Genomic DNA, 17,278 nt, shown 5'->3' with positions numbered 1-17,278 from the left:
GATAAATAGCTAACAATTGGTGAATGATTTGGGGGCACTGATATATAATATGCTTTGGGAGGGAAAGTGGTTAATTCTAACTGAGGGGATCTGAGAAAGCTTCTCTTGAAGGAGATGGGGTTTGAACCAGGCTATAAAGGATGGGCAGGATGTTGACAAAGGATTGGGGTGGTGTGTGGGAGGCATTACTTGGAGGAAGCAGCTTCAGACAAAGAAGGATTCAGCGGTTTCTGCCTGAGAAATGTGTTTGCAGCACTGTTTCTGAAACACACATACACACGCCTTCTGAGAGAGAATACTGCGCCCTCCCAGAGATTTTCTCTTCAGAGATATTTTCTCCCCAGTATAAACCCACAAAAAAATCTATAAAGGCAATCCTCTGTAAGCCTTTAATAGCCATTTTTCTCCCATCAGGATGAAGAACAGAACTAATTTCCAGTCCTTATCTTACCACTAAAACACTTTTAAAACCCATGTATTGAACATGAGATGTCAGCTAGTTTGCTGGGCTTCGTTAACTTCCTGCATAGCAAAACATTTTCTTCATTTCTCTCCCCGTCTCCAGAAGAGAATAGAAATGTTTAGGTGAAAACCAAGTCATCTTCTGTTGTTTATTCCTGGCTAGATGTCATTATTCTCTCCTGGGGAATTGGTTGGATGGCTGTGAATGTTATCTGCACCCCCCACCGCCCCCTGCTATTTTCTAAAGCCTGGTAAACTGGAAAATAGAGCTAAAACACAGCTTGTATAAGAAAATGATGAAATTCCTCCAAATCCCAGTCAAATACTTTATATTATTTGAAAAACTTTTTAGAAAGACAACTAAATACAGAACATTATTTAGGCACCCTCTTCAATAAAGAGACCATGTTTAGATACTTAATTGAGGGAGTATGATGCCAGAGGGGTAAAATATTTCAAAATGAAATACTTTATCTGTGCCGCTTTGCTCTTACAAGTTCTGAGAATGGGTTGTCGTCCCCCAGATTGTAATTGTGCCGGCATGGTGTTCTTAAGCTTCCTTGCCCCGCCCAGCGCCCAGACCTCGCCCGCCCTGAGACCTGGTCCATGTCAGGGTCTGCTCTTCTTCATTAGGCTGTCTTCTACCTCATTTGTAGAACTAGTTAAAAAGAAAACAAACCTACCTCCACATAATTATTGTGGTTGTTATTTCAAGATATTATATTCTAGTTTTTTTATTTGAATAAATTCCAGGAACTTTACCATTATCACTAAGCTTTGGTGAAGGCGTTAAATAAGAATTTTCTCATCCCAGCTTTAGAGAACTCCAACAAATTAAGTGACCCTGTAGAGACCATCTGCTTGAGTTAAACCCAAAATGTGGATTCTATTTCCGGTGCCGGCTCAGTCCATGGCATCCTGAACAAATGCTGCAGGCTCCTGCCAGCCAAATGCTAAGAGTAGAGCAGGATTTTACCAGCCTTTGAGAAGGATTCAGCTCTTTTTCAGAAGTCTGTTAGTGAGGGTAGTTTCTGTTTCCAGAACAAGGTCAGCATGGAAACCAGTTCCTCTGTTTATAAAAATTGATCATTCTTGGGCCTGAATTGATGACTGCAGAAGGCTGCCACCACTTATAGCCTGAGAGCTGCTCAGATGCTCAGCAGGCCTGGGCCTTTTCTTAGCTAGCTGTGGTCCTCTCTGCAACATGTGGCCTCCCATTACATCTCCTTTAATTCCTGTTCATTTGAAAGGTTTAATTGCAGAACAAATGAATATTAGAGATGGAGCTGAAGGGCACATCACATTCTTGCTTGTTTCCTACTTTCTATGAGACTTTGGAAAACTTAATGTTTTTTAAATGGGTGGGCCCTGCAAAGCTGCAGAAAAATATCCAAGAGATGGAAATTGACACCTATGCGTTGCGTATAAAATGTAGCAGAGTCTATAAAAAGCCTTTGGCTTTTTGGAGAAATCAGATTCCTGTTTGGGAATTTTTTTCCAGATGGTGAGTTGGAGGCTTCTGTGGTTCTCACAGTATTTTCAGAGACCTTGGCTTCTGATAGGTAAAACATTCGCCATGGGATGGTGTGACAAACATTATTTAATTGCTGAGGAAATTGTTCAGTGCATCCCACAGTGTTGGATGTAGGCTTGATTCTGTAGGATACAGCTTGTAAATCGTTTTAGAATCTCTCAAAAATCACCCATTCAAGCTTGTGCATCAATAACTGAATCAACTTTCCACTAAATGTTAAGGTACAAATAGCTACTACTAATCAAATGTGTACTGTGCACCAGTCATTGTACTCTGTTCTATAAGCATCAAATTAATTCTTAGATCTATGCGAAGAGGTAGATACTGTTGTTATCACTATGTTACAAATGAGGGAACTGAGGCACAGAAAGGATGAGAAATTTGCCCAAGGTAGTAGGAGTGAGTTTTTGACCCCATATTGTCTGACTCCAGAGTCTTCAAGTCACTATACGATGCTGCCTCCTTGAATAAAAAAGGCTGGGGGAGGGGAAAGGGGAAGTGAGAGTTAAACATTCTATCTGAAAACTTCAGCCAATGAATTGATTTCATTTTAACATTTATTGATTACTGTTATTTATATTTAAATAACATTTTAAGATTTTTCAAATGGATTTTTAATTCATTTTAGCAGATACTTGAAACTGATGCTCCAACGTAGATGAATATTGTTGTCTTCATATTTCCCTGGTCATAGAGATATTAAGATATCTAAACCAGAACCCAAAGCAAGAGTGACAATTGGGATTCAATAGGCTTTAGGTTTATAGTTTTAAGTATGCTATGCCTAATGTAGAATAAGAACTGGTGTATTTTTAGGTCATCAGAAGTCAGAGATAACAGAAACAGACATTTAACAAAAGTCTATTGGTATTACTCTGTCTATATCTAGTATTTCTCCCATAGCCACTGCTTTTTTCCAAATTGTGATATTAAATACTTTATACTTCTTACCAGTTTATAGAAAATCAAGTCTTTGACAATTAAAGCAAGGAAATGCAACAGTAATTTATCCTCCTTGGGCTTTTACAAGGTTGGGAAGGCATTTTCCTTCTGTCTAAATGGTATTTCAATAGACAGGAGATTTAGAGAGTTCTCTCAGTAGCCTATTACTGGGTCTAACTTCCTTTATTTTCTGCACAGTCACATGAATATCAACTTAAGCTCATACTGTAATTCAGAGGAAATAACAGAATGGGAAAATATTTTTAAACGTTACTGGGGTAGGAGCTTAAAGGGGACCTAGAGGCTTTTCCACTTAATTATTGGCAAAGCTGCACATTCATGTCAACAGAGGGGGTGGAATGGAGAAAGACTTTAAAAGAACCATAAGGTTTCTGGAGAGCAGGAATTCCCATTACCTATAGTGATATTTGAGCAAATCAGAGACACATGGAATTCCTTTATCTCAAAGCATTGAAGTCTGATTGCATCCAGCTCAGCCACCACTCAGCTTGTTAAAATTCCAAAGAAAGATCCTGGGCTTTGAAGGGATCCTGGTTTGAATCCTAGCTCCTCCACTTACTTCACTATGGGTAACATGCTTAACCTCTCTGAGCTACAATTATTTCTCCTCTCCCCATTCTTACAGATTAAATTACAGAGGAAATTTCAGGTGCCTAACACCACTCCAGGCACATAATTTGAGGATTGTAAGGAACTTAGGGGAGTTTCTGGCACACAATAAATGCCCAGTAAGGAAGAGCTGCGATTACTAGTAATATTCAGGATTGTTTCTTCTTCAGGCCTGCTATCATCTTTGGCTCTTTTTATTGCTTATTAGAACCTCTGCCACTGGCTGGGCAAAAAAAAGAAAAGAAAAGAAAAAAGGAATGGAAAGCAATTAGCCCTTTGGACGGAGTAAACGGTGAAATAAGTTGCTGAAATTAAGTTTAGCGATTATGTATGGATTTAATTTTTCTGTTTTCTGCATGTCTCCTATTATCATAAATAATTGAGAGTTAAACATATTATCATCAACAGCAACATCATTGTCTTCATCAGGGACCTGTTCACATGGGCTGAATTTTACATTATCAAAAACTGACCTAGGGGCTGGCCTGGTGGTGTAGTGGTTAAGTTCACCTGCTCTGCTTTGGTGACCTGGTTTCACTGGTTTGGATCCTGTGCACAGACATGGCATCGCTCATCAAGCCATGCTGAGGCGGTGTCCCACATGACACAACCAGAGGCACTCACAACTAGAATATACAACTATGTACTTGGGGGCTTTGTGAAGAAGAAGAAGAAGAAAAGATTGACGAAAGTTGTTCACTCAGGTGCCAACCTTTAAAAAAAATGCCTGGCCCTTTGAATTAATTTTCATCATATTTCAAGTATAGCAGTTGTTGTGAACCCTGGAGATAACTCCTATCAGACATCTCTTGCTTAGAAAAGGTCCTTGTTAGGAGAGGCATCTGGTGAGACAGACTGAGGTTCAAATCCCAGCTCTGCTGCTGGTGACCTTGGGAGAGGTAACCTCTTTGGGCCTGTCTCCTCAGTGGTGCACTGGGGTTCACAATACTTCCTGGGGCTTTGAGAATGAAATGGGATGGTATGTAAGAGCACCACCGTGGTGCCTGACAGTAAATAGCAGCCTCCAGTAAATGGTCCACCTCCACCCCCTTGGTAAATTTAAATGCCTGTTTCTTGGTAATAACACTGTGCCTTTCTTGTGTTTCAAGGATGTGTTTTTGGGGGAAAACAATGGCTTTGGTCTTGTGAAGGATCCATGTAATTTGGCTGGCCCTGGATCTAGGTATGTATGCGTATTTATGATGCCTTCTGCCTTATGAACGCTGATGGAGTTAAATGTTTTTGTTCCTCTCTATGAGAAATTGAAATGTGATGTTGTGAGGTTTTATAGTGTCATGTGCTGTCTTTTCAACTTTTCTAAGCCGTGGGGAACTTTTTTATTTATAGATGACTTTCTCTGAGAACGATACTTATTCAAAATAGGTTTTGAATGTGTGCTATTGAGGCAATGGTTGACTTGTAAAAGTTTAGCATCAGAATAGTAACTGGGTATGTTCTCAACATAACCTATGGCTCACACACAGGGCCTCTCTCATATGACTGCTCTCTTCCAGTTCTGTGCACAAAGGATCAGGTCCGGAGACGAAAGCACTAGAAGAATGAGCATTTCATGAACAGCTTCACAGAGCAAGACAAATCGCAGGAAGCACCTGCAGTAAAAAATAAGGCTCAAAATCATAATTTTTAGGCACTTACGGAAAGAAAATAGCAGGAAAGTCATTTAAAACAATTTTTTGGCCATCAAAATCATTTCTTCTGGGTAGAAAAATATAATGGACAATTTTTTAGAATTTGAATTGTTGAACTCATGGAGCTTTGCTAAGTAGAAATTTCCAAAGAGAGTTTCCCCTGAACCACATGCCTTATAGTTTTAATGCAGCATCATAGGGCTATATACTACAATCTCTTATTACTAATGATAATGCATTTAACTCTCCCTACTACCTTCCATGTTTTTTCAAGCTAGTTCTTTAATTTTTCTTATATTTCATTCAGTAATTTTTCTCTCTCTCTTTCTATAGTCCCTTCTCAATAACTCAACCTAACAGTGTCACTTAGAAGCAGCCAGAGTGGTCAGGAAGTGGGTATCAAGTTACCTCCTTTACTGCCAAGAGCAGCCTTCAATATTATGTGCTCTTGCTCCTGTAGCAGCACCTAAAGTGAAGAAAGTATTCAAGGTGAGGCTGAGGACTTTGGCTCACTTGGGTGCATTAATTAAAAGCTAGAGACGGGAAAACTAACAGTGAACTAGAGCACTGCCAAAAGAGAACTGGTCTGCAGACAAAGGTAAAACTAAACTCAACCACAAAAACTCAAGTAGCCCAGTTAAAGAAAAGATTTGAATAGGTATTTCTCCAAAGGTGATAGACGAAAGGCTAACAAGCACGTGAAAAGATGCTCCACACCACTAATCATCAGAGAAATGCAAATCAAAACCACAATGAGATACCACCTCACACACATTAGGATAGCTACTATCAAGAAAACATAAAAGAGGGGCTGGCCCAGTAGTGTAGTGGTTATGTTCGCACACTCCGCTTCTGTGGCCCAGAGTTCGTGAGTTCAGATCCTGGCACATACCTATGCACTGCTTGTCAAGCCGTGCTGTGGTGGCATCCCATATGCAAGGTAGAGAAAGATTGGCATGGATATTAGCTCAGGGACCATCTTCCTCAAGCAAAAAGAGGAAGATTGGCAACAGATATTAGCTCAGGGCCAATCTTCCTCACAAAAAACAAAACAAAAGAATAGGTGTCAGTGAGAATGTGGAGAAACTGGAACCCTTGTGCACTGTTGGGGAGATTGCAAAGTGGTGAAACTGCTATGGAAAACAGTATGGAGGTTCCTCAAAAGATTAAAAATAGAACTACCATATGATCCAGCTATTCCACTGCTGAGTACATATCCAAAAGAAGTGAAAGCAGGGTCTTGAAGAGGTATTTTCATACCCATGTTCATAGCAACAGTATTCACAGTAGCAAAGAGATGGAAGCAACACAAATTTCCATCCATGGATTAATAGATAAAATGTGGCACATGCATACAGTGGAATATTATTCAGCCTTAAAAAGGAAGGAAATGCTGTCACATGCTACAACACGGATGAACCTTAAGGACATTATGCTAAGTGAAATAAGCCAGTCACAAAAAGACAAATGCTCCATGACTCCACTTATGTGAGGGATCTAAAGTGGTCCAATTCATAGAAACAGAAAGTAGAATGGTGGTTACAAGAGCTGGGGGAGGGGAAAAGAGGTGTTGCTTAATAGGCGTTAGAGTTTCAGATTCGTAAGATCAAAAAGTTCTGGAGATCTGTTTCACAACAATATGAATATACATATTACTGAACTGAACATTTAAAAATGGTTAAAGTCGTAAATTTTGTTAATGTGTTTTTTGCCACATTAAAAAAAATGCTATGAAGGAAAAAAAAAAGAGACATGTGCTCTCAAACTCCATTCTTGAATATTAGGATTCCTGCATACATAGCAACAGATGCTTGCCCCTCAGTCTATTATAAAGGAGGCTCAAACAAAAGCTTTTTTACTATATTCTTGGTTCTTGGAAAAATACAAAACAATCACCAAGGAGAAGCATTCTCAACCAAACTAAGCATTTAACTCATAGATTACCTTCAAAATACACAGTTTAAGTATGGTTCCTGTAAACTAAGAAGATTAGATGTAAACTAAAAACATCATATCAAAGTTTATTTGGGTTGGATCTTTAAAGGGTAAATATTATTTTATTGTGTGTTTTAGGGATGTCTCCCCTTTTTAAAAAGCCTCAACATATAATAAATAAAATGAAGGTACCCGAATGGGTCATTAAAACATGAGACTCCAGTGAGTCCATGTCCTATTGGAGGATGCTAAGCTTAAAAACAGTTCATACCCGGGGCTGGCCCCGTGGCCGAGTGGTTAAGTTCGCGCGCTCCGCTGCAGGCGGCCCAGTGTTTCGTTGGTTTGAATCCTGGGCGCGGACATGGCACTACTCATCAAACCACGCTGAGGCAGCGTCCCACATGCCACAACCAGAAGGACCCACAACGAAGAATATACAGCTATGTACTGGGGGCCTTTGGGGAGAAAAAGGAAAAAAATAAAATCTTTAAAATTGTAAAAAAAAAAACAAACAAAAAAACAGTTCATACCCTACGGTCTAAAGAGCCGTGGGGCAGAAGAGACATCGTTTGTTCGACAGACATTTCCTGAGAGGGTATTTCGTGCCGGGTGCTGAGGGTACCACAGTGAATAAGACATGGGAGGAGAGACCACCCCTGCGCATTGCCGGCCTCTGGGTTTCTCCTCTACCCATTTGGGAACCCACCAAGAAGTACAGAGTAGCCAAGGTTGGGTATTGAGAGGTTCCTGGTAAAGGAACCGCCTCTAAATGAAAAGGTTCATGATGGGGGGGGAAAGGCTGCATCTGAGGGAGACTGGCCCCTTATTGAACCATCTGCATTTATAATAAAGAAAAAATAATGGCGCAGGAAGAGCTAACTGGGTTCTTTGCGGTCTTTTCCATCATATGCAGCATTATCCTTGCCTGGCACTCAGACAGTTTTGTGGCAGGCAGGACTCGGGTCTGTAAAATGAAACATGCCATCTGCTCTCCAAATTCACTTGCATCCTAAACAGGAGCCCCAAATGTGGAATTTACACATTACGGTGGTTTGCTGGAGACTTTCTGTATCCTCACGTTAACTGCCGTGTAACAGGCAGGCAGGCAGGCAGCGCTGCAGACTCCTGTTTGCTTTGTTTTGCTCTCCTTTTTCCCTTTAGAACACACTAACAGAAGTATTGGAAATTGTTGGGTTTTTCCTTGGAGCCTGGAGGACGGTGGTTTAAATCACCAGGCCCCCTGTTTGCTTCTTATTGTCAGTCTCTCTCGAGAGGGAACTGTTATGAGTTTCTTAGGTGAGACTCCCCTCCTTCTTACTTTCTGTTTTAAGAAATGAAAACACTAGGAGACTAACAGAAAGCTGTAAATAAAACCTCCAGATTCAGCAGCCCAGGCAAATGCTTTCCAAACAGACCTCCTGGTGGGCCCCATACTGGGAGAGCGTGAGGCAGCGTTCTTTTTCCCCAGAGTCCGGAGCTGGTTCCCAAAGCAGTCCTAAAAGGCGGGGAAGAAATGTACCTACTTGTTTCTTTTTATATCCTGAAGCCTGTCCTCAAAAGCTGCCTTATATGGGTGCTGGGGGTGGGAGGTGGAGCTAATACAAGGAAATGCCTTGTGACCCCAGGCTTGCCATGTGACATTTTCCTGTCAGAGTTTATGCCTATCTGGTACTTTATTTAAACTTGGTTGTTTGTATGAGGAGCCCAGGGAAGACAGTGTGCAGCTTCTCTGGAGCCCTTCTCCCCATCAAATGCTTTTCCTGTCTGTGTAACAAACTCTGGGCTCGGTGTTTGCCCCTTTCTTCAGAGCTGTAACCCTCGTGTTTGTATCCCACTCCAGGTCACTCAGTTGTTCGGAAAGAGGCCGAGAAGAGGTGCTGTTGCTCAAACACAATCCTAGCCCTCGTTGGGGTGGTTCAGGCTGCAAAGCAGTTAGTGGTGACTCAGTTCCCAGTGAATGTCCTGGACCGCTGGACCATCAGAGGCAGGCTGGCAGAACGCCTTGCCCTAGGCCACTGCCCGCAGGAATGCAAAAACATCTCACAGACCCCAGGGCTGTATCGCTGACCCCCCTCAGCTCAGCTCTGCCTTCCTCTGTCCCCTCCAGCTACTGCTCACAGGCTGCCACGCATCAGCCAACTGGAAGGGATGGTCAGACGGGGCAACAGCCTCTTCTGCTGTACACCCCAGCAGTGGCCCACAGAAGCAACGGTCACAGCCTGGCCCAGCCTCCCAGTCCAAGAGGCCATGAGCCCAACAGCCCAGAGCATGGGATAGAAGAAGGAATGAGGAAGCGAGTCTCACTGCCTCAGAGGCCTGCCCCGCCTCGGGTGAAATGGGCCCATGCAATCAAAGAGGACAGCCTCCCCGAGGAATCCTCGTTGCCTGAGTTTGCAGACCTGAAGCACTATAAAAAACAGCAGAATCTTCCCAATTCAAGCAGCACTTCTGACCCAGACACACCTCTTGGGATCCCAAGCACTCTGGGGAGGATCTCCCTCCGAATATCCGAGTCGGTCCTGCAGGCATCCCCACCACCTCCGGAGGACTATGATGATGAAGTGTTTGTGAAGGACTTGCACCCCAACGCCACTTCCAGCCCCACATTTGAAGCTCTTCCCCCACCCCCACCTCCTCCACTGAGCCAGGAAACCCTGGTGAATAGCTTGGATGACTTTCCTCCACCTCCTCCCCAAGCTGTGTATGAGGCGCAGCTGGACAGCGAGGATTATAAGGAGCCCCATGCCAGGTGAGTGAGCAGACTCTGGGTAGGACAAGCCTTCTGCTGAGGAGGAACAAGGTTTCCCTCACTAATCAGAGATTTTCACGCTCCAGGCTTCCCAGATCCTCCTTCTGTTGGCCACAGGAGAGTCCTGAAGGGGGTTTTTTATACAAGCTCAGCTCATAGACCTGGCAGGACTGTTTCACTTGCTTACCTTGGGTGGATGGTGTGCTAGTGGTCATTGGGCACCAAGTTGTGGAGCAGTGAACACGAAAGCCAAGACCCAGGAGGCATAATTCATTTCCGTGGACATGGCAGGTTCAAAGGGTCCACATAAATAGCATCCGTCTTCCCTGCCTGAGTTCTGAATCAGTTAAGAAATAAGACAAAAGAGGAAGGCATATAGAAGACAAAAACATGACATTTATTGCTGATAGAGCTGATGCTGGAGTGTTAGTCAGCCTTCTGAAACTGAGCCCCAAAATTAAATAGGTTTACCTGCCTAGTCCATGCTAGATACACACACACACACACGGAGCACGAGCTCACAGAGCAAGCCTGGAGGCAGCCTTACTCTCAGAAGGGAAGAGAAGAGGCTAGACTATGAATGCACTATGGCCGCTTCTTTCCAAAGTCACTCCAAGTCCATGGGAAGGAATAAAGAGTAGGGCTATAAAGATCAGTAATGTTTAGGGAACAGCTCTTCTTGGAAGCCAGAAGAATGGAGAAGAAGCATTTCCCAATACATACTCCCTAGGACAAGGGCGATCTCAACACCAAAAAAACACATTGCCGATGTCACCTTTGTAGTAACTTCCTTTCAACACCACATAGTGATTTACCATCCCTACCCTCTGTTCACCTGGACCTTCCAGAAAGCGCTGGAGTCGCACAGCAACATTTACCAAAACTGATTTCCTACTAGATCCATCCCCCTTAAAAGTCCACACCCTCCCTGTGATCAACTACTGGGCTCAGGAGAAGTCCCTTTAGAACCCTGTGGTTTGGGGGGAATAATAACCCCAGAAGTAAGGGAAGCTCCAGCCCTGAGTCTTCCTTCACCCTTCTGTTGACTCCTCTCTTACCACTCTCTTTTTGATATCCCCAGCAGCTCCAGCAAATTTGCCAAGGTGACAATTGCCAAGGAAAGGCCCATGCCTGGTGCAGCCCATTTGGTTAGTAGTCAGATACTGGCTTCCAGATCTCAAGCTTCTGGTGTGGGTTCAGAGACCCATGAGACCAACCTGCCCTCTACCATGGGTGCTCTGCCACAGCTTGCTGGGTCTCTTGGCCAGCAGCCAAGCTTGGGGCAGCTGCCTCCCATCCGGACCCAAAGCCTCATCCATGACCCAGTCAATGGGACTCAGAGTTTAGAAAAGAATGTCAGCTCTAGTCCTCAGAAGACCTCGGAAGACATCAGAACAGAGGCTCTGGCCAAGGAAATTGTCCACCAAGACAAATCTCTGGCAGACATTTTGGATCCAGATTCTAGAATGAAGACAACTATGGACCTGATGGAAGGTTTGTTTCCCCGAGATGTTAACTTGCTGAAGGAAAGCAGCATAATGAAGAAGACCACGCTGAGAACTGTCAACTACCTAGAATGTGAAGGCAAGAGGTAAGTCTTGGACCATTTATCTGATGTTTTCCTGCATCCAAAGATCCTGACCCACGAGTGACATTCCGTCTCAGCCTTAGGGGAATGACTCGGAGGAGCAGGATGTGGGACAGACCGACCTTGAGTTACCAGGCACTTACCCAACAACGAAAATCATGATAGTAATGATAACAATTGCTGTTAATACCTGCTGTTCATGTTCTTCGTGTCAAGCATTGTATTAATTTCTTTATATAAACATTATCTCATTTAATCTGCACAAGAACCTTCTGCAGTAGCAACCAATTTTATCTCCATTTTACAAATGAGGAAACAAGCACAGGGAAATTAAGACCATGCCCATCCAAAGTCATAAAACGCGTGAGTGATGGCATCTGGATTTGAACTCAGCCCTGTGAGCGTGCCTGCTCTCTTAATGATCATACAGTGCCTCTATCTCTGCCACTGCCCAATCTCTGTCACTTACCTCTACAGAGAGCCCCCAGCTGTCAGTACTCAGGAGCAAGAAGTGGTGACCATGACAGAGGCCCCCCAGGTGGAGGTGAACATGGTCTGTTGAAAAAGAATGACAGCCTAGAGAAATAGATTTATTTACTACACTAACATTCACTTTTGAAAAGTTAGGATGGATGTTTCCTCAAATCCTGGAAATCAGGAAAGACCTGAACAGGGGGCACACTCGCGGTTTTGTTCGTGAGCCTCAGCTCTGAAGCTCCCTGAGCAGCACGTATTTACTGTCCCGTAACACGCGTGCCAGCGCCCAGCCCCAGGGTCAAAGGACTGTGAGCTGTCTGTATTTTTCATTCTTTTGATTTCAGTCTTTTCTTGCATGTTTGATTTCCATAAAGGACTACTATGGGAAAGATTTAGAGTGGTTTTTATTTTCTTTTTAATTTTCTATGAAAATATGTGGCTTGACAGACTGGGGCTCAGCACTTAGTGGCTTCCAGACTAAATAAAAACAGAGAACACTTTATCTAAATTTGGGCTTGCATTTCAGAAATTTCCAACTGATCCTAACTAAATTACTAACAAGAATACGGTGTTTTGATTTGAGTGGGGACGGAGAAAGGAAAGAGCTGTGTAGGACTTGCAAGCTATTTGATATGGTATTGGAGGCTCTCCTGATACAAGGCCTGAACAGTCGCCTTGTCCATCCTTTTTCAGATTTACCAAACAGAGACTGATTGAGGCAAAGTGACTTACCAAGGGTCATGTGTTCACAATGATTTACTGAGTACCTACAAGGTGCAAGGCAATCCTGGGTACCAAAGGGACCCAAAGATGCGTTTCTGTGGGTGTGCCAGTCAGTTCAGCATGTGTGGTTGTTAACAGGTCAAAGTTAGGGGCTTCCGTTCACTTCATTCTGTTGTCTGACCACTTGCCGTAGAAAGACCAAAGTAATTTACAAATACATCCTTAGAGAAGCATTTCCTCGCATTACCATTGAGAACATATGTTCTGTCAGTCGATTTAGAAGTGAAAAGGTCGTATAGCTGTTGCAGCACCGAGACCTTCCGGAGGCATTTTAAGCGAGTGGCATGCGCCATCTTCTGGTGAAAATGAGCGTGGTCCTGTTGTGCATGCGCCTGTCGGCAAGTAGCCGTGGTGAGGTTTAGTTAATCAAATGCCCAAGAAGCCCATTTGTAATGCAGTGAATATATGTGGGGGGAAAATACATATTAGAAGACCTTTTTCCTATTTTTTCAATTAATTGGGTTAAATGTAACTATATTGCTTAGAGGAATAGTCCCAGCAAGCAGGAAACTAGTAAAAATGATGACTTTTTTTGTGGTTCTTTGTTCCATAGTAAAATAATGGTCTAGATGTTAAATAATATCACAAGATTGAATAGTTAAAATACTTCTCCAAGAGAACTTAACTTACTTCCAGAACCTGACTTATTCAATGGGCAGGATCTGACTTCTAGTCTGAAAGGCAGCTTGATTATATAGTAAAACAGAACACTAGATGTCAGGTTTCTCAATTCCTAGTTTGTTCTCCAGCCTTGAAACCCCCTGCTGTGTAATCAATGAGTAGATTTCACATCTTGGATTCATTGACCAGCAAGTTCCAGATTTCCCAGGCTTATGTGGGGGATCGGGCTCACGTGAGAAGGAACAGTGATGTGTGCAAACAACAATTATAGTAGGCATCAGAAAGATTATGGGCAACCATTGGAGAGTAGGAAATAGCCTAAAATATGAAATAGTAGGAGATAATCTAAAATTTGTGCTGCATCTTGAATATACTTTCACATTGATTGAGTCGTGGCTCCGCATTGTCTTTCTGTGAAATAGGGAGTCAATATTGTTGTTTTACTTAGCACAAAAGGAGGAGCATGCAGAGAGGTTAACTCACTTACCTAGGGTCATCTGGCAAGTCCACAGTCCTGGCTCTCACTCCTCTTCCCAATACTGCCTTCTGTGGTTTTCCATCCTGAGTTTGCCTGGCTTCAAGAGCCCTCCACACAGTAATCACTCAGTAGTAAATATTTATTAGTTCATCCTAATTTCTGGGAAGAAATTGAATAGATTTTTTTACACATTTCTGAATGGACAGATGTGGTGAAATGAAGTTTCTGGTATGTGCTATGTGTGGCTATACTTTTTGCTCTCTGTGACCCAGAAGTGAAGACAAGGAAGCCGTGGGCATGTTGGTTCACTGTCCTGCCTACTACAGTGTGTCTGCTCCCAAGGCTGAACTTCTGAACAAAATCAAAGATATGCCAGAAGAGGTGAATGAGGAAGAAGAGCAGGTGGATGTCAACGAAAAGAAGGTAAAGAAAGAATTGGGGGCTGTGTTCTGCTCTCCCCAGCAGGAGGGGAAGGGGCCTGTCCGTCACCACCCTCACCCAAACCATCACTGGACCCTGGACTTGCATGGCACTTTGAGCAATTTCCTTATAGCTCTTCTGTCATTTTCATTTTTACAAATGACAGTAGTGTAGATTACAGGGAATAAATTATTTCCTAAGTCTCACAGATGAGACTAGAACCCAGGTCCCCTGCCTCCTAGTCCAGCACAGGGACCCTGACACTTTCTCAGAACTGACCAGCCAATGCCAATGAACTGTGTGATTTTCACTTCATGTTTCATGGTCAAAAGGAAAACTGGAAAATCTAGAAACTTTAAGGAAAGAGAGATTGATTATCAAAAGACATTTCTGAGAAAAGGTAATGTTAATCTTGAGGTTCTCCAGCTCTCTTTCCAATAACCCAATGAATAGCTTGAAAGCACAGTATTGGAATTTAGTTGTTAGCATGTGATACTCCTACAGAAATCTTAAATGTTAAGCATTTTAAAAATGACCATGACGCTGCTGCTGTCTTCCCACATGCCGTGGAGATTACAGCCCCAGAGGGTCTGCCTGCCACTGTGCTTACAGCTCTTCATATAACTCAGGCCTGCATGCTGAAAAAGGACTCTTTGTTAAAGGTTGTCTCTTGCTGAGCCTGGAATGTAAGTGGTTTTTGGTGGTACCAATTCTAGGAGGAACATTCTCATGTGATTCTATTTCATTGATTCTATAATATGTGCCTCTTGCTTATGTGCTAGGATGAGACCACAGGATATGGACCCTGCGAGCAGGGAGTTACGGGGCAGGAGGATTTCGGGATTTTAGAAGCATCTCCATCAGTGGTAGTCTTCTCCCTCCTACTGGTCTGGCTCTGGGCTCACAGCACGTGGGTGACATGCTGACGCCGCCACTGTAGTAACACACGCTCTCCCCACCCAAGGTTTTCCCATTTGAACACCTGCTTCATAGCACACCTCCTGACACATCCCTTCCTCAGCACTGCTGAGCGCCCCCGTTTAATGGGTCCTCTGACTGTGAAAAAACCCACCTCGCTCTAATCTGTCTATATTCATAGAAGAGGGAGCTATATCAACACCATTACAAGTACCAAGTTTCCGTGACATCTTTAACTGAACATTTTACACAGTTTTTGTTGTTTTGTTTTTTGCACGTAGGCATACCCTACATTACAGTAGCAATGTGGCAAATTAGTCATTGCTTTTTCCTCCCATCTTAATTTTAATTGTTAACTGCTTTTCTTTTCCATCACTTTATTATCACCCTCTCACTCTGAGGATTATGTGGCAAAAGAGTATTTTTAGACTGAGAATATGAGGGAGTAGAGGGTTAATCCTCTGGGAAGCAACATTAGGGACCGTTCTTGAGCACTTCTATGTTCGAGGTGTGGGCTATGTTTTTTATGTAGTGCTGTATTATCTATTTACACAAAACTGCTCTGACACCTGCATTGCCACATTTTACACGGAAGTAATCAGAACGTGTCAGAATGAGTCAGGACAAAAAGAGAAGAGGGGGCATTCAAGACAAAGGAAGAGCATAAGAAAAACTTAGAGGTGTGAAAACACATAGGAAGTGTGCGTGCTGAGGAAAGGTACTTCCAGTAGTTTGATATTTTGGAATGTAAAACACAAAGACTCGTGATTAGATTAGAAATTACCAAATGTAGAGAATAACACAGGAGGGCCACCAATAGCAGAAGATGAGGCTGGGAGGATCCACAGGAGCCAGAGGCCATGCAGATCACACGGTGCTTTGTGTGAGATGCTGAAGAGGTCGGGTTTACCGTGTGACGGTGGAGAGCGCTATGCGATTTTTTGTTTGTTTTAATGAACTACAAGTTTATTAATGTGTAATAGAATTTTCATTAGCGTCACTTGCGTTTACACATCTGATTGGAAACAGAAAATATGTGAGCTTTAAATGATGTTGTTGAAGGTATCTATTAGTATGTCTATAACGTTGAAAATGCATTTTTCCTCCTGGTCTACAACAAGCTTCTCTAAGGGTGCTTTTAAAAACTGATGCTTGGTCAAGATTGATCCAAGGCAGAGTGTAGCCTTCCACCAACTTTTGCGAAGTAATCATTTGTTACCTAATATTTAAAGTTATTAATAACCTCAGATATATTTCTAGGCATGAAACTCACTAAAAGTCCATGGAAACTAGAGTCCTGATTTATTAATAAGTGTTTTAAAAATTGAAATTAGCATTTTAAATCAATTCTACTTTAATATCTTTCCTACGTATACATGATAGATGAATTATAATATTCTAAGTAAATAGAAGAATTAATTAAAATATGAAACACTTTCATTGTCTGAACTTCTGACATACACAAAAACTAAAGACAGCTTAGCAATTAGAGCTTTCACTTCTTTGGCTAAAATTTGCTATATCTATTCAGGAAAAGTCTGCTTAAACAGATCCCATGATTCTCTATTCTGAAGGCCAAAAGGCTTTGGCTTAGAGACTTAGTGGAATATTTCAAAAAACAAAAAGAATCTGTTCCTCAGAGCTGGCTTTCCCCAGCAGATCATTAGCAACCCAGATGGCTCTCAGCTGCCTATGTGTTGCTCTTCCTTCATTCTTGAAGTTCCAAGCTTCCCTCTGGTCTGTCTTCCTTTCAGCCTGAAAAACTTCTTTGGTGTTTCTTTTAGAATAGGTATGCTGGTGACAAATTCTTTTAGTTTTTCTTCATCTAAGGAGGTCTTTATTCTGCTGTCATTCCTAACGGATATTTTCACTGGATATGGAATTCTGGGTTCACTCCTCTTTGTCTTTCAGTACTTTAAAGTTGTTCCACTTCTTGCTTCCATGGTTTCTGATGAGAAATGCAGTTATTTAAATACTTGTTCCTCCTATTGCAGGGTGTTGTTTTTCTCTGGCTGCTTTCAAAATTTCCTTCTTCATCTTTGATTTTCAGCAGTTTGATTAGCATGTGTCTGGGCCTGATGTCTTTGGGGTT

General features: G+C 42.5%; 1 protein-coding gene and 2 long non-coding RNA genes across 10 annotated transcripts in view; 1 reads left to right on the top strand and 2 right to left on the bottom strand.

Moving 5' to 3' along the window:
* The window catches only part of LOC138923629 (uncharacterized), a 66,838-nt gene that overhangs the window by 9,997 nt on the left and 39,563 nt on the right, over positions 1 to 17,278 (bottom strand). For both annotated transcript variants that reach the window (XR_011437518.1, XR_011437519.1), the window contains 2 exons: positions 13,858 to 14,007; positions 10,089 to 10,238 (listed from right to left, as the gene is read on the bottom strand). This is a non-coding gene — a long non-coding RNA (uncharacterized lncRNA). The remainder of the gene's footprint in view (positions 1 to 10,088; positions 10,239 to 13,857; positions 14,008 to 17,278) is intronic.
* SHROOM3 (shroom family member 3) overlaps positions 1 to 17,278 on the top strand; it is a 248,835-nt gene that overhangs the window by 218,367 nt on the left and 13,190 nt on the right. For 4 of the 7 annotated variants that reach the window (XM_070263637.1, XM_023637914.2, XM_070263642.1 and 1 more), the window contains 4 exons: positions 4,678 to 4,751; positions 8,993 to 9,901; positions 10,983 to 11,492; positions 14,121 to 14,271. In XM_070263637.1, coding sequence (XP_070119738.1) covers positions 4,678 to 4,751; positions 8,993 to 9,901; positions 10,983 to 11,492; positions 14,121 to 14,271 — 1,644 coding nt within the window. The remainder of the gene's footprint in view (positions 1 to 4,677; positions 4,752 to 8,992; positions 9,902 to 10,982; positions 11,493 to 14,120; positions 14,272 to 17,278) is intronic. The other 3 variants (XM_070263640.1, XM_070263638.1, XM_070263639.1) reach the window with 3 other exon arrangements.
* On the bottom strand, positions 4,892 to 7,607 carry LOC138923631 (uncharacterized). Its single transcript, XR_011437522.1, has 3 exons — positions 7,424 to 7,607; positions 5,626 to 5,683; positions 4,892 to 5,178 (listed from the first exon to the last, which is right to left on the bottom strand). It is a non-coding gene; the product is annotated as an uncharacterized lncRNA (long non-coding RNA).

Source organism: Equus caballus, chromosome 3, assembly GCF_041296265.1.
Source record: "Equus caballus isolate H_3958 breed thoroughbred chromosome 3, TB-T2T, whole genome shotgun sequence".
Classification (NCBI taxonomy): Eukaryota; Metazoa; Chordata; class Mammalia; order Perissodactyla; family Equidae; genus Equus; species Equus caballus.
This window is presented reverse-complemented; position numbering and strand designations above follow the sequence as displayed.